This window comes from Emiliania huxleyi, assembly GCF_000372725.1.
Source record: "Emiliania huxleyi CCMP1516 unplaced genomic scaffold EMIHUscaffold_61, whole genome shotgun sequence".
NCBI lineage: Eukaryota > Haptophyta > Isochrysidales > Noelaerhabdaceae > Emiliania > Emiliania huxleyi.
In genome coordinates, this window is record NW_005197426.1 from 583,943 (window position 1) to 595,440 (window position 11,498).

Here is an 11,498-nt window from a genome sequence, read left to right on the forward strand (position 1 = left end):
CGAAGCCCGAGGCGTGCAGCGCGGCATAGCCGTGCTCGAGCAGCAGCCGCTGCTGCGGGTCCGTTGCTGCCGCCTCCGCCGGAGAGACGTTGAATCGAGCGTTGTCAAAGAGCTCGGCGCCCTGCATAAAGCCGCCGTGGCGAGCTCGCCCAAGGACCTCGGCACCGTATCCGGGAGGAGAGTCATCGACGTCCCAGCGCGTGGCTGGCACCTCATTGACCAGATCGCAACCAGTCACTGACGTGGCCACCAGTCCCTCCAAAGAAGCGATGCCGCCCGCAAGAGCACAGCACGTTCCTGTTACAGTGATCTGCTGGAGTGGCAGCTGATTCTGATTCGAGTGAGATGCGCCAGAGGCCTGTCCAATCAGCATAGCGAGCAGGGCTGCGCCATCAGGGTATTGAGTAGCTGCGGTCGGCGTCACCCTCACCGACAGGTGCGCCTCGAGCTGCCGCAGCGTCGGGAAGTCGAAGACCAGCGTCTCGGGCAGGGAGGCGTCGCCGAGCTCCGACGCCAGCCGCGTGCGGAGCTCGACGGCGCCGAGCGAGTCGAGGCCCGCCTCCATCAGCGGCGCGTCGGCGTCCACCTCGCCGCCCGCCACCTCGCTCGCCACCGACGCCACCACAGCCGCCACGTCGACCGAGGGGGCGGCGGTGGCGGCAGGGCCCTGGCTGCCGCCGCCGGCGAGGGAGCCGAGGAGCTGCTGAAGCGCAAGTGATGAGGCCGACGCAGCTTGCACGGCGCTCTCTGTCGCTTGAGCAGCAGCCACGTCAGGCGCCCTTAGCTGCACCTCGTCAAACGGCACGTACTCGTACTCCCGCCGCCCCAGCACGCCCACCGCCTTGATGCGGTAGCTGCGCGCCGGCGACACGCCCCGCACGCGAGGCGTCCAGTCGAAGCGGCCGTACGTCGCCGAGAAGCGGTCGCACACCGCCACAAAGTCGGACGGAGGCAGCACCTCCCGCGCGTCGAGCATGCCTACCAGCGCCGCCGCGTCGACACGCGCCTCGCCGCGCACGCGCAGGGCATACATCGTCGATGCGGCGCCCGAGCCGTACGAGAAGACGCCGATGCGAGAGCCGACCGGCGGCGACGCGTGCAGCAGGAGCGAGGCGAGGTTGACGTAGGTGGCGGCGGTGTGCATCGGGCCGATGCGCGAGGCGAGGCGGAGCGACGGAGCCACCAGCCGCTCGAACATCGCCTCCACCTCCTCCTCGCCGACAGAGCCCTCGCCGTGCGCCGCTGCGATGGCGCTCTCAAAGGCGTGCCGCACAAACTTGGGCCCGCTGCCGAGGTGGAAGACGAGGAAGTCGTGCGCGTCGACAAAGGTGCCGCCGCCCCGCGCCTCGGCCTCGCGCTGGCAGGCGGCGAGGCACGAGAAGTACACCTCCATCGAGCCGGGGCCGTCGTAGATCGGGCCCATCGTCGGCCAGCCCACCGGCTTGTAGAAGTCCCACTCGTGCACGATGTGGCTCACGCGGCCGGCCTCGAGCGCGAGGGGCGCGTCCGGCCCGACCAGCATCGCCACGCACGCCGCGCCGTTCATGAAGGGGTACTGCTTGGGCGCGTCGCTCACGTCGGTGCACACGGCGATCGCCCACCGCCCGTCCCACGCCGAGCTCTCCACCCAGTTGGCGCACGCGAGCAGCGCCGCCGTGCCGCCGTAGCAGGCGTGGTAGCAGTCGATGCCCTCCACGTTGGCGCAGCCGTGCGGCGCAAAGAGCGCCATCAGGTGGCTCTTCACGCTCTTGGACCGGTCGAGCAGCGACTCGGTCCCCACCTGCAGCATGCCCACGTCCTCGTACCGCAGGCCGTGCGCCTCGACCAGCCGCCGCACCGCCGTGAGCGCCATCGACACGACGTCCTCGTCCTCGTCGCACGCGGCCCACTCGGCCATCCGCAGCCCGACCGTGTACTTGCCCGGCACGCCGTGCGCGGTCTCGAGCTCGGCCGCCGAGACGGCGTGGCGAGGCACGTACACCTCGAGCGCGTGCAGGCCGGCGTGGCGGGAGGTGGTCTCAGAGGGAGGGTGCGGGCTCGGTAGGAGGGCGGGTGCTGGTGCTGGCGGCGGAGAGGACAGCTTCCGGCGGGCGGCTGCGCCGGCCAGCAAGCGCTCGCTTGGCGGCTGGAGGGATCGGAGATGGAGCCCCTCCCGCTTCGCGGCGGGCAAAGCCCGGGGCGGACTGCTCAGCCCTTCAAGAAGCAGCGCCTCGTTGCTGCGCCTGGCCTCTTGCGCCGCCTCGTCAGCTGCCGGGCGACAGGTGAGCCGCAGCATGTGCCGCACGCCTACCGCCGGGTGCTGCACGAGCCAATGCGCAAACCGCAGCGCTCGCTCACCAGCGCCCTCGACCCGCTCGCTCGCGAGGCCCAGCTCCAGAGCTCGAGCCGAGCTCACGGCCCCTTCTTGCAGAAGGCACTTTGCGTCGTCGGCTTGGAGCAAGTGGAAGGCCGCCGCTCGAGTGCACTCACTCTCGCCGTCGAAGGAAAACGCAGCCCCTGCCTCCACGATGCGATAGTGCGCCCCGAGGCATGCATGCAGCAGCAGGCCCGCAGCCTGCCCTCGCACGCAGCAGACGACGACGACGCCCGCCTCGCTGAGCCTGCTCATCGCGGCGTCGAGGCGGTGGCACGCCTCGCGAGACAGGCTGTCCGACGGTCCACCCTGCCCCTCCGCGGAGAGGACGAGCACTCGCAAAGTCGGCGAGAGCTTGTCCAGAACCAGGAGCGCATCGCGCCACAGGCCTCCGACCGACGCGGCAGTCACCTCGAGCAGCGCCACCCGCGAGTCCGCGTCCGCCTCAATCGTCACCTCGGAGGCTGGCAAGGGCGATGGCGCGCGCAGCCTCGGCGCTGACGAGACGAAGTGGCGCTCCAGCCGCGCCAACTCGGCATCGAGCTCCTCCCAGCTCCCCACAAAGTCGACCAGCCCGAGCCGCTGCGCGGTGGCGGCGTCGATGGCGTCGCCCGTGCAGAAGAGCCACTCGCACGCCGCGGGGCTCAGCCGCCGCCTCGCCGCGACGCTGACCACGCCGGGCAAGGCGCCGCGACGGATCTCGGGGAAGCCAAAGGTGGCGTCCGAGTGCGCGAGCACCGCCGTGCCGAGGCAGGGGAAGAGCATTCCTCCTCCGCGAGTGGCGCCATGGCAAACCACCACCTTTGGCATCGGCGCGTCGCGAAGCCGCTCGAGCAGCTGGCCAAAGGCGGGCAAGCCGTCGAGAAAGCTGCCGCTCTTGAGGTTGGCTGGCGACGGGTCGGCGCCGAGGCAGAAGTGCTCAGACCCCTCCACGCCGCGGAAGACGAGGAGCGCGTTGTCGGGCCAGTCCAGCTCCAGGCCGCCAAGAGAAGCGGGAACGAAAACGGTGTGGACGGTGAACTCGGGCGGGGCGGCGACGCTGGGTGGCTCGAGAAGGAACGACGAAAGATCCAGCGGCGGTACGGCGTAGGAGTCGGTAATAGGGGCCTTGGCGAAGGCACCGCCGTTGGCGAGTCGGCATTCGGCGTGGCCGACAGCCTCTGCGGCCCGGTGCGCCACGTCGGCTGCGACTCGAGACTGCAGGAGGGCCTGCGCGGCATCTGCTCGAACGATCTCACACGCGACGTCAAAGGCGCGACGCTGCGTAGCCTCGACTCCCTCGGTACACACCTCATTTGCGAGCCTCGCCTCGCGTGCTGCGGCGGCGTCGAGCGTGTCGTTGGTGAGATAGATGGAGAGCGCCCGTGCTCGCCCCACCGCGTTTGGAAGGGTCTGAGACAGCATGCCGAGAGGACAGACGCCGCGCACGAGGTTGCCGTGCTCGAACGTGGCCTTCGAGTCGGCCACAATGTAGTCAGCGTGCAGGCAGGCAGCGACGCCGCCGCCAATCAGCTTGCCGTGCACCGCGGCGATCAATGGCACGCCGAGCTTGTACAGCGCGCCAAAGCCGTCGTACCACACCTGCATTCCGAGCGCAACAGCAGCAAGCGGCGCAGCCGCCTTCTCCCGTTGAAAGGGGTTGCCGCCGACCGAGAAGTGCGGGCCCGCGCCCTGGAGCACAATCGCCTTGACGAGCGGGTCACGGCCGATGCTCGCCGCCGCCTCCGCCACGTCCTCGGCGAGCTCCGCCGAGAAGCTGTTCATGCGCGACGGGTCGTTCAGCTCCACCACCGCCACCTTCGACTCGCCATCGACGTAGAGCCGCACGAGCCGCTTGCCGATGGAGCGTGGCGGGCGGGGAAAGAGCGAGCCCATCGCAACGAGTGCGGCGTCGACACTCGGCGCAGGCAGGAGCGAGCGGCAGGCCTTCAAGAGCGGAGCAGGGAGAGAGGAGAGGCGCTGCACGAGGCGGCGAGACTCGGCGGCCGCAGTGGCGGGCGAGAGAGCCGAGTCCACCAGGCCAGCTTGTGCTGCATCGGACGCCGACAGCGTTGTGGCTGTCGCTGTCCCCGCACGCCGCCTCTGGAGGCGCAGAGAGCCCTCTGGCTGCATGGAGAGGGTGAAGGTGGTGTCGGCGACGACCACCGTGGCGGCGTCGAGGAGCAGGAGCGCGCCCGCACCGCCCACCAGCCCTCGGCAGAGGAGCACGAGAGGCTCTCGCCGGGCCCGGAGCCATTCGCTCAGCTCCTCGCTCGCGTCGAGGGTGAGGCTCTGCAGCTGGACGAGCGCAGCCGCGTCGGGCAGGCGGCGGAGGCGACGCAGAGCAGAGGAGGCTCGCATGCCGCCAGCCAGCCTGCAGCTCGGTGCCGGCCCCTTGTCCTTTGCCTCGTACCAGGGGAACGAGCGGCGCTTGTACACGAGAGGAGGCAGAGACGGAGGTCCGGCCGATGCTGCAGGCGCCGCCTCGAGCACGGCGTGGGCAATGGTGCCGCTGTACCCAAACGAGCTCACGCCACCGGCGACTCCCGACGTAGTCTGGCTGCCCTGGGTGAGCAGCGCCGCCCCTTGGCCAAGCACATGCGCCGACACTTGCGGGTTTAGCACCCGAAGCTGCCCGTTGGGCGCTCCGGATCGCGCCTTCAGGGCAATAGCTAGCCCAAGCAAGCCCGCCAGCCCCGCAGCTGGCTCGAGGTGTCCGACGCTCGCCTTGAGGGTTCCCACCAAAATGCCGTCGAGCGAGCCGTACCCCTTGCTCGCCGCCTTTAGCTCGATCGGATCGCCCAGCGCCGTCCCGGTGCCGTGCGACTCGTGCAAGCAGAGCCGCTGCCCGCCGGCCAGCTGTGCTGCGGCGCGGCCGAGGAGCGCTGCCTGCGCCGATCCACTAGGAGCGGTGAGGCTCGCGCTCCGCCCGTCCTGCGCAATGGAGGAGAAGGCTACGCGATTGGCAGCGTCGCCGCCCGAGCCAAGGACGAGCGAACCGACGCCTTCCGATCGCACGTACCCGTTGGCTCGCCGGTCAAAGGTGCGGCAGCGGCCGTCTGCAGAGAGCATGCCCGCCCTCGCGTACGCCACAGAGATAGACGGCGTGAGCACCAAATTGACAGCCGTGACGAGCGCGACGTTAGCTCCGTCAAGCGCCTGCTGGCTGAGCACTGCGGCGTGCAGCGCGGACAAGGAGGACGAGCAGGCCGTGTCGATGGTAATGCACGCGCCCTGCAGGCCGAGCGTAAAGGAAAGCCGGCCCGCGGCGACGGCAGTCGAGGCGCCGGTTGCGGCGTACACACTCTGCTTGGGCATCAGCTCCCGAAAGTCGACGTTGCTCGTGGCCAGGTACACCTCGGTCTCGCTGCCTCGTAGGCCCGCGCGCCGCAGACCGGCTGCGTGCAACGCCGCCTCGCCGCTCTCGAGCAGAATCCGCTGCTGCGGATCGATGCTCGACGCTTCGGAGATGGAGATGCCGAACGCGGCGTTGTCAAAGTACTCGGCGCCTGCGATGAAGCCGCCATGGCGCAAGCAAGCAGCGCAACCCGGAAGCAGCTCATCCGCAAGCGGCTCCCAGCGACCTGGCACGGAACCGATCGCGTCAAAGCCTGCGGCGAGCTTTGGCGCGAAGGAGGGGACCCCGTGAGGGGCCGCCGGCAGTCGCGCCCCCCCGCAAGACCAGATGCCAACCACAGCGTACTCGCTCGAGTCGATGGGCGCAACATCGAGAGGCAGATTCGCTGCGCCCGCCGCGATCGACGCACTGCCATCGCTCGACATGCGCGCTGCGATTGCTCGCACGCTCCCCTCCTCGAAGATCAGCGAAGCGTTCACGTCCGAGCTGTCCATTCCGGAGAGGTGGCTCATCCGAGAAAGAGAGCGCACTAGTTGCGGGACCGCCTCCGAGTCCAGGCCCGCGTCCATGAGCGGCACATCAAGCCCCACCGCCTCGACGTTGGCCGCCTCGGCCGCTGCCTTTGCCACAGCATCGCGCAGTCCGAGTCGCTCGTCGTGACCCAAGCCGCCTGGGGAAAAAGGGTGACTACATGTGAATCATTCGTGTTTGATGGTAGTCGCCCCGCGAGCAAGCGGGGCTCGCCGTGCGGAGACGTCGGTGAGTTGCGAGTCCGAGTCGGTGAGAGGCCGCCAAGCAAGCCGCCGGCGCGGCGCCACCGCAGCGGCGACGCGTCGAGCCGCACCCTCAGGGGCGAGGAGGAAGACGAGCCTTGCGTCAAGAAGGCCGGCTTCGAGGAGACCTCGCCGCGCATGCGTTGGTACACCGACTGCACGGTCGTATCGCCCCGCGCGAGGAGCGGTACGAAGCGCAAGGCGGCGACGGCGAACTCGATGGAGGTATGTGCTCCAAAGCGCTCGAGCATGCCCTCTCCCATCTCCAGGACGACGGTGGGGCGACCCGTCTCGGAGCAGCCCTCGAGAAGCGTGCTCAGCGCGTCCTGGTAGAGCACGGGCGCGGTGAAATGCCGCGACCAGTGCATCGGATCGATGGCATTCTCCTCGGCCATCGCATGCCCGGTGACGGTCGACACCCAGAGCACCTCTGGCGACTGCGGCTTCTCCTGCGCGTACAGCTGAACCGCGTAAGCGCCGAGTAGCGCCGCCAGCGGCGCCATGGCCGGAGAGTGGTCAGCGTGAGTCGCGGAGACACGCGTCACTTGAACACCAGGGGCAAGCCCCTGCAGCACCGTCGACAATGCCCCCCACACACCAGACAGCACGGCTGCGCGAGGGCCGTTGTCGCAAGCGACAACAACGCGGCCGCGCTCGCCAGCCCTGTCGATGGCGCGGTTCGCGTCCGTGGAGGAGGCGCGAACCGCCATCATTGAGCCGCGCGTCGGGTGCTGCTCCATCAGGCGGCCGCGCTCGCAGACCAGCGCTGTCGCGCTTTCGAGTGAGAGCGCGCCGGAGATGACGGCGGAGGCAAATTCGCCCACCGAGTGGCCCAAGGTGGCGTAGAGCTCGTCCTCCTCGCGCAGGTTCGCCTTGCACAACATGGCCAGGGCGACCTCGATGGCGAAGGTTGACAAGAGAGAGTACTGCGGCTGTTGCATCACCGCGGCGTACATGGCCTCATCGCGGGCGCCTGGATAGAGCACCTCCACCAGACGAACCGGGAGCAAATGCGCGGTGTACTCGTCGATCTTCTGCATCGTCTCGCGGAAGACTCGATCATTCTCGTACCTGTGCGTCGTCGCAGAGGGAGGCAAGCCTGAAGTCAACCCGTCAGTGTGGTGTGGGAAGGGGGGGTGGGGATGGGGGGTGAGCACAGTTGCCGGCCAAGGTTGACGCGTTGTCCACCAAGCGGCGGAAATACGATGACAACTTGACGACCAGCTTGCAGAGAGGCCTCTCCCGCAGCCGATTCGGGATCGATCAGCACGTCCCCATCCATCACCAGCCTCCGTGATAGGGGGTAGTGGGGATGGGTGCGACCTCCGCCTCCAGCGGACATACTTCTCCGTGGTGGTCGAGGGCGAGGGCGGGGGGCAGGTCGAGGAGGACAAGGAGGACGATGAGGAGAATGACGACCACGAGGATTACGCAGCGCCCCTGAACAGCGGCCAAAAGGGGGCCGTCAGACACAAGGCGCGCTAGCTCTTTGGAATGCGCTGAACTGCTATGCGGGTGTGACGGGGTCTGAAACGAGAGGGGATGTGGGGGGGTGGAGGCGTGGGCGGAGGCGACGGCGGAGGCGGTGGCGGCGGCGACGGCGGTGGCAGCGGCGACGGCGGCGACGGCGGCGGCGAGGTCGGTGGCGGCGGCAGCGGCGGCGAGGGCGGTGGCGACAATAGCGGTGGCGAGGGTGGCGGCGGCGGCGACGGCAGCAGTGAGGGCGGCGGCAGCGAGGGGCAGGGGCGGCGGCGAGGGCGAGGGCGAGGCGGAGGGCGGCGGCGGCGAGGGCGAGGTGGAGGGCGGCGGCGGCGACAGCGAGGCGGACGGCGGCGGCGGCGTGGGTGATGCGGACGGTGATGGCGCGGCGACAGCCAGAGCGAGGACGGAGGCGGCGGCAGCGGCGGGGGCGGTGACGACGGTGGCGGCGGCGAGCGACGGCAAGGGCGGCAGCGGCGGCGGCGGGGCACGGCGAGGGTGGCGGCGGCGACGGCGGCGGCGGGGCACGGCGAGGGTGGCGTCGGCGGCGGCGGCGGTGAGGGAGGGGGCGATGGCGGCGGCGGCGGAGGGGGCGAGGGTGGGGCGGCGAGGACGACGGCGAGGGCGGCGGTGGCGACGACGGCGGCGAGAGCGGCGGCGACGGCGAGGGCAAGGGCGACGGCGACGGCGACGGCGGCGGCGGCGACAGCGGCGGCGGCGGCGGCGACGGCGCGGCAGATGGCGGCGGCGGCGACGGCGACGGCGACGGCGACGGCGGGGATGCGGTGGCGGAGGCCGCTGTACTCGAGGCCGCCCCACCCATGGGCGGTCGACGAAATGTTCACGGCCTCGTAGCCGGTGATGCCGCAGCGGCCCGAGCAGCCGGGGTGCACCATGCGGTTGCTCGTTTGCCTCCAGTGCTGCACCTTGCCGTCGTCCCACTTGATCTTGAACTCGAACTTGCCGTCGGCACCCGTGAACTGGCCGCCGTTGTCGCGCAGCACGTTGAGCTGCGAGTACGCGCCCGTCTCGTCGAGACCCCGCGGACCACTGCGCGACCGTCTTGCACACGCCCGCAGTCTGCTTGAGCAGCGGGTAGCAGGGTGGCGACGGCGAGGTGGGCGGCGGCGGCGGCGAGGGCGACACGGACGGCGGTGGCGGCGAGGGCGACACGGACGGCGGCGGCGGTGACGGCGATGCCGAGCTGGAGGCGGCGGCGACGGCGAGGCGGACGGCAGCGGGGGCGACGGTGAGGCGGACGGCGGTGACGGAGATGGCGAGGCGGACGGCGGCGGCGGGGACGGCGAGGCGGAGGGAGGTGGCGGAGATGGCGAGGTCAAGGGAGGCGGCGGCGAGGGCGACGCGGACGGCGGCGGCCGCGAGGGCGAGGCCGACGGCGATGGCGGAGATGACGAGGCGGACGGCGGCGGCGGCGACGCGGACGGAGGCGGCGGCGACGGCGACGGCGACGGCGACGCGCACGGAGGCGGCGGCGGCGGCGGCGACGACGCGGACGGCGGCGGCGGAGATGGCGAGGCCGACGGCGGTGGCGGAGATGGCGATGCTGAGGGCGGCGGCGGCGACGGAGATGCTGAGGGCGGCGGCGGCGACGGCGTGGCCGACGGAGGCGGCGGCGACGGCAACGCGGACGGAGGCGGCGGCGGCGACGGCGATGCTGAGGGTGGCAGCGGCGACGGCGACGCGGACGGAGGCGGCGGCGACGGCGAGGCGGACGGAGGCGGCGGCGACGGCGAGGCGGACGGAGGCGGCGGCGACGCGGACGGAGGCGGCGGCGACGGCGACGCGGACGGCGGCGGCGGCGACGGAGATGCTGAGGGCGGCGGCGGCGACGGCGTGGCCGACGGAGGCGGCGGCGACGGCAACGCGGACGGAGGCGGCGGCGGCGACGGCAACGCGGACGGAGGCGGCGGCGGCGACGGCAACGCGGACGGAGGCGGCGGCGACGGCGACGCGGACGGAGGCGGCGGCGGCGACGGCGATGCTGAGGGCGGCAGCGGCGACGGCGACGCGGACGGAGGCGGCGGCGACGGCGAGGCGGATGGAGGCGGCGGCGACGGCGATGCTGAGGGCGGCGGCGTCCCGACGGCGAGGCGGACGGAGGCGGCGGCGACGGCGAGGCGGACGGAGGCGGCGGCGACGGCGATGCTGAGGGCGGCGGCGGCGACGGCGATGCTGAGGGCGGCGGCGGCGACGGCGAGCCGGACGGAGGCGGCGGCGACGGCGAGGCGGACGGAGGCGGCGGCGACGCGGGGACGGAGGCGGCGGCGACGGCGACGCGGACGGAAGCGGCGGCGACGGCGACGCGGACGGGGATGTGGCATCGCAACTGGGGCGGTGTCTGCGTCTGTTGGGGACTAGCTTGGGATGGCTGGCGGGCGGGCCTCGAGTTGACGGACGGAGAGGTCAGCACCTACGGGATCACGACCATGTGAAAGAGGGTCAAAAACTGCTCTGGAGATGCCTGGTATATGGGGGTACATGGGGGTACATGGGGGTACATGGGGGTACATGGGGGTACATGGGGATGAGAATATCTCGAGGAATCTCCAAATGAAGAGTGGATCAATCGTCGCAATCTCCACCCCGCCGGCCACCCACCCACCCAACCCCGCAGCCCCCCCCCCACCCTCCCCTCGAGCCTCGCCTAAAACAGATAAAAAGAAATCGACCGCGGTGACGCGTGGCGTGGGCTGCGTCAAAATGAAGCCCGAGAGAGAGCCGACCCGAGAGAGAGAGAGGTTGAGCCAGGTCACTGCCACACCTACGGGCAGCACGCCGCGGCGTTACCGCTGCGACGAGGCCGCCGGCACACTCTCTCGTGTCCTCGGCGCTCGGACTGGAGCCGGGCAGCGATTGGCAAGCGAGTGTGTCTCGCTCTCTCGCCGGAAGAGAGTGGGGGCAATCGGGCGGGTTCGCTCGGCGTAAGGGTGGGGAACGAGCGGCAGCGGCCGCATCTCGCGGCTCCTCGATGGCAGCAGCCTCACCTGCGATCGGGAGGTGGCAGGCATTGTGAGGCCGAGAGGGGGCCAAGCCGCTCGGGCGCCAAAGCGAAGCGCATCGCATGGTGGGAGCGGAGAGGGAGCGGCGGGTTGCGTGAGCAAGAGGCGTCGCGCCGCTCGGGCGTGCAGCTCGCCGCGGCCATATGTGCGTCGATGCGGCGGGGCCAGCGCGAGTGGAACGGGAAAGGCGAGGGTTGGACCTTGTGAGTTGGTTCTTGTGAGCCCCCACGTCGAGGGGTACATGGATGAAGGGGAACGTGGGGATCTGTCAGGATTGAGTAGTTCCGGGAGGTTTCCCATATGAAGGGGAACGTGGGGTACATCTCATGTTGCTATGAAGGTTGTATAAAGGGGAACGTGGGGAACTATTTTCAATCAAAAACAGCGTCTTCAGCACAACTATTTCGAGGTCTCGCGGATCTCTCTTTCTTCGGATCTTTAGAATTGCCTCGTTCTTGGTTGGCGAGGGTTTGTGTGTATCCTGTTGTATTGTTCTGCTGATTTCTTGTGTCGCTGTGTTGTCCCTGTGGACGCAT

General features: G+C 70.4%; 1 protein-coding gene across 1 annotated transcript in view; it reads right to left on the reverse strand.

Annotated features, from left to right (window-relative positions):
* The window catches only part of PKS9 (polyketide synthase), a gene marked incomplete at both ends in the record, with an annotated part of 63,695 nt that extends 54,857 nt beyond the window's left edge, over window positions 1-8,838 (reverse strand). The window contains 4 exons of the mRNA XM_005764045.1: window positions 1-6,310; window positions 6,535-7,562; window positions 7,804-7,903; window positions 8,434-8,838. The exon at window positions 1-6,310 is cut by the window's left edge and continues 54,857 nt beyond it. Of these exons, the coding sequence (XP_005764102.1) occupies window positions 1-6,310; window positions 6,535-7,562; window positions 7,804-7,903; window positions 8,434-8,838 (7,843 nt within the window). The remainder of the gene's footprint in view (window positions 6,311-6,534; window positions 7,563-7,803; window positions 7,904-8,433) is intronic.
* Between the last annotated feature and the right edge of the window lie 2,660 nt (window positions 8,839-11,498).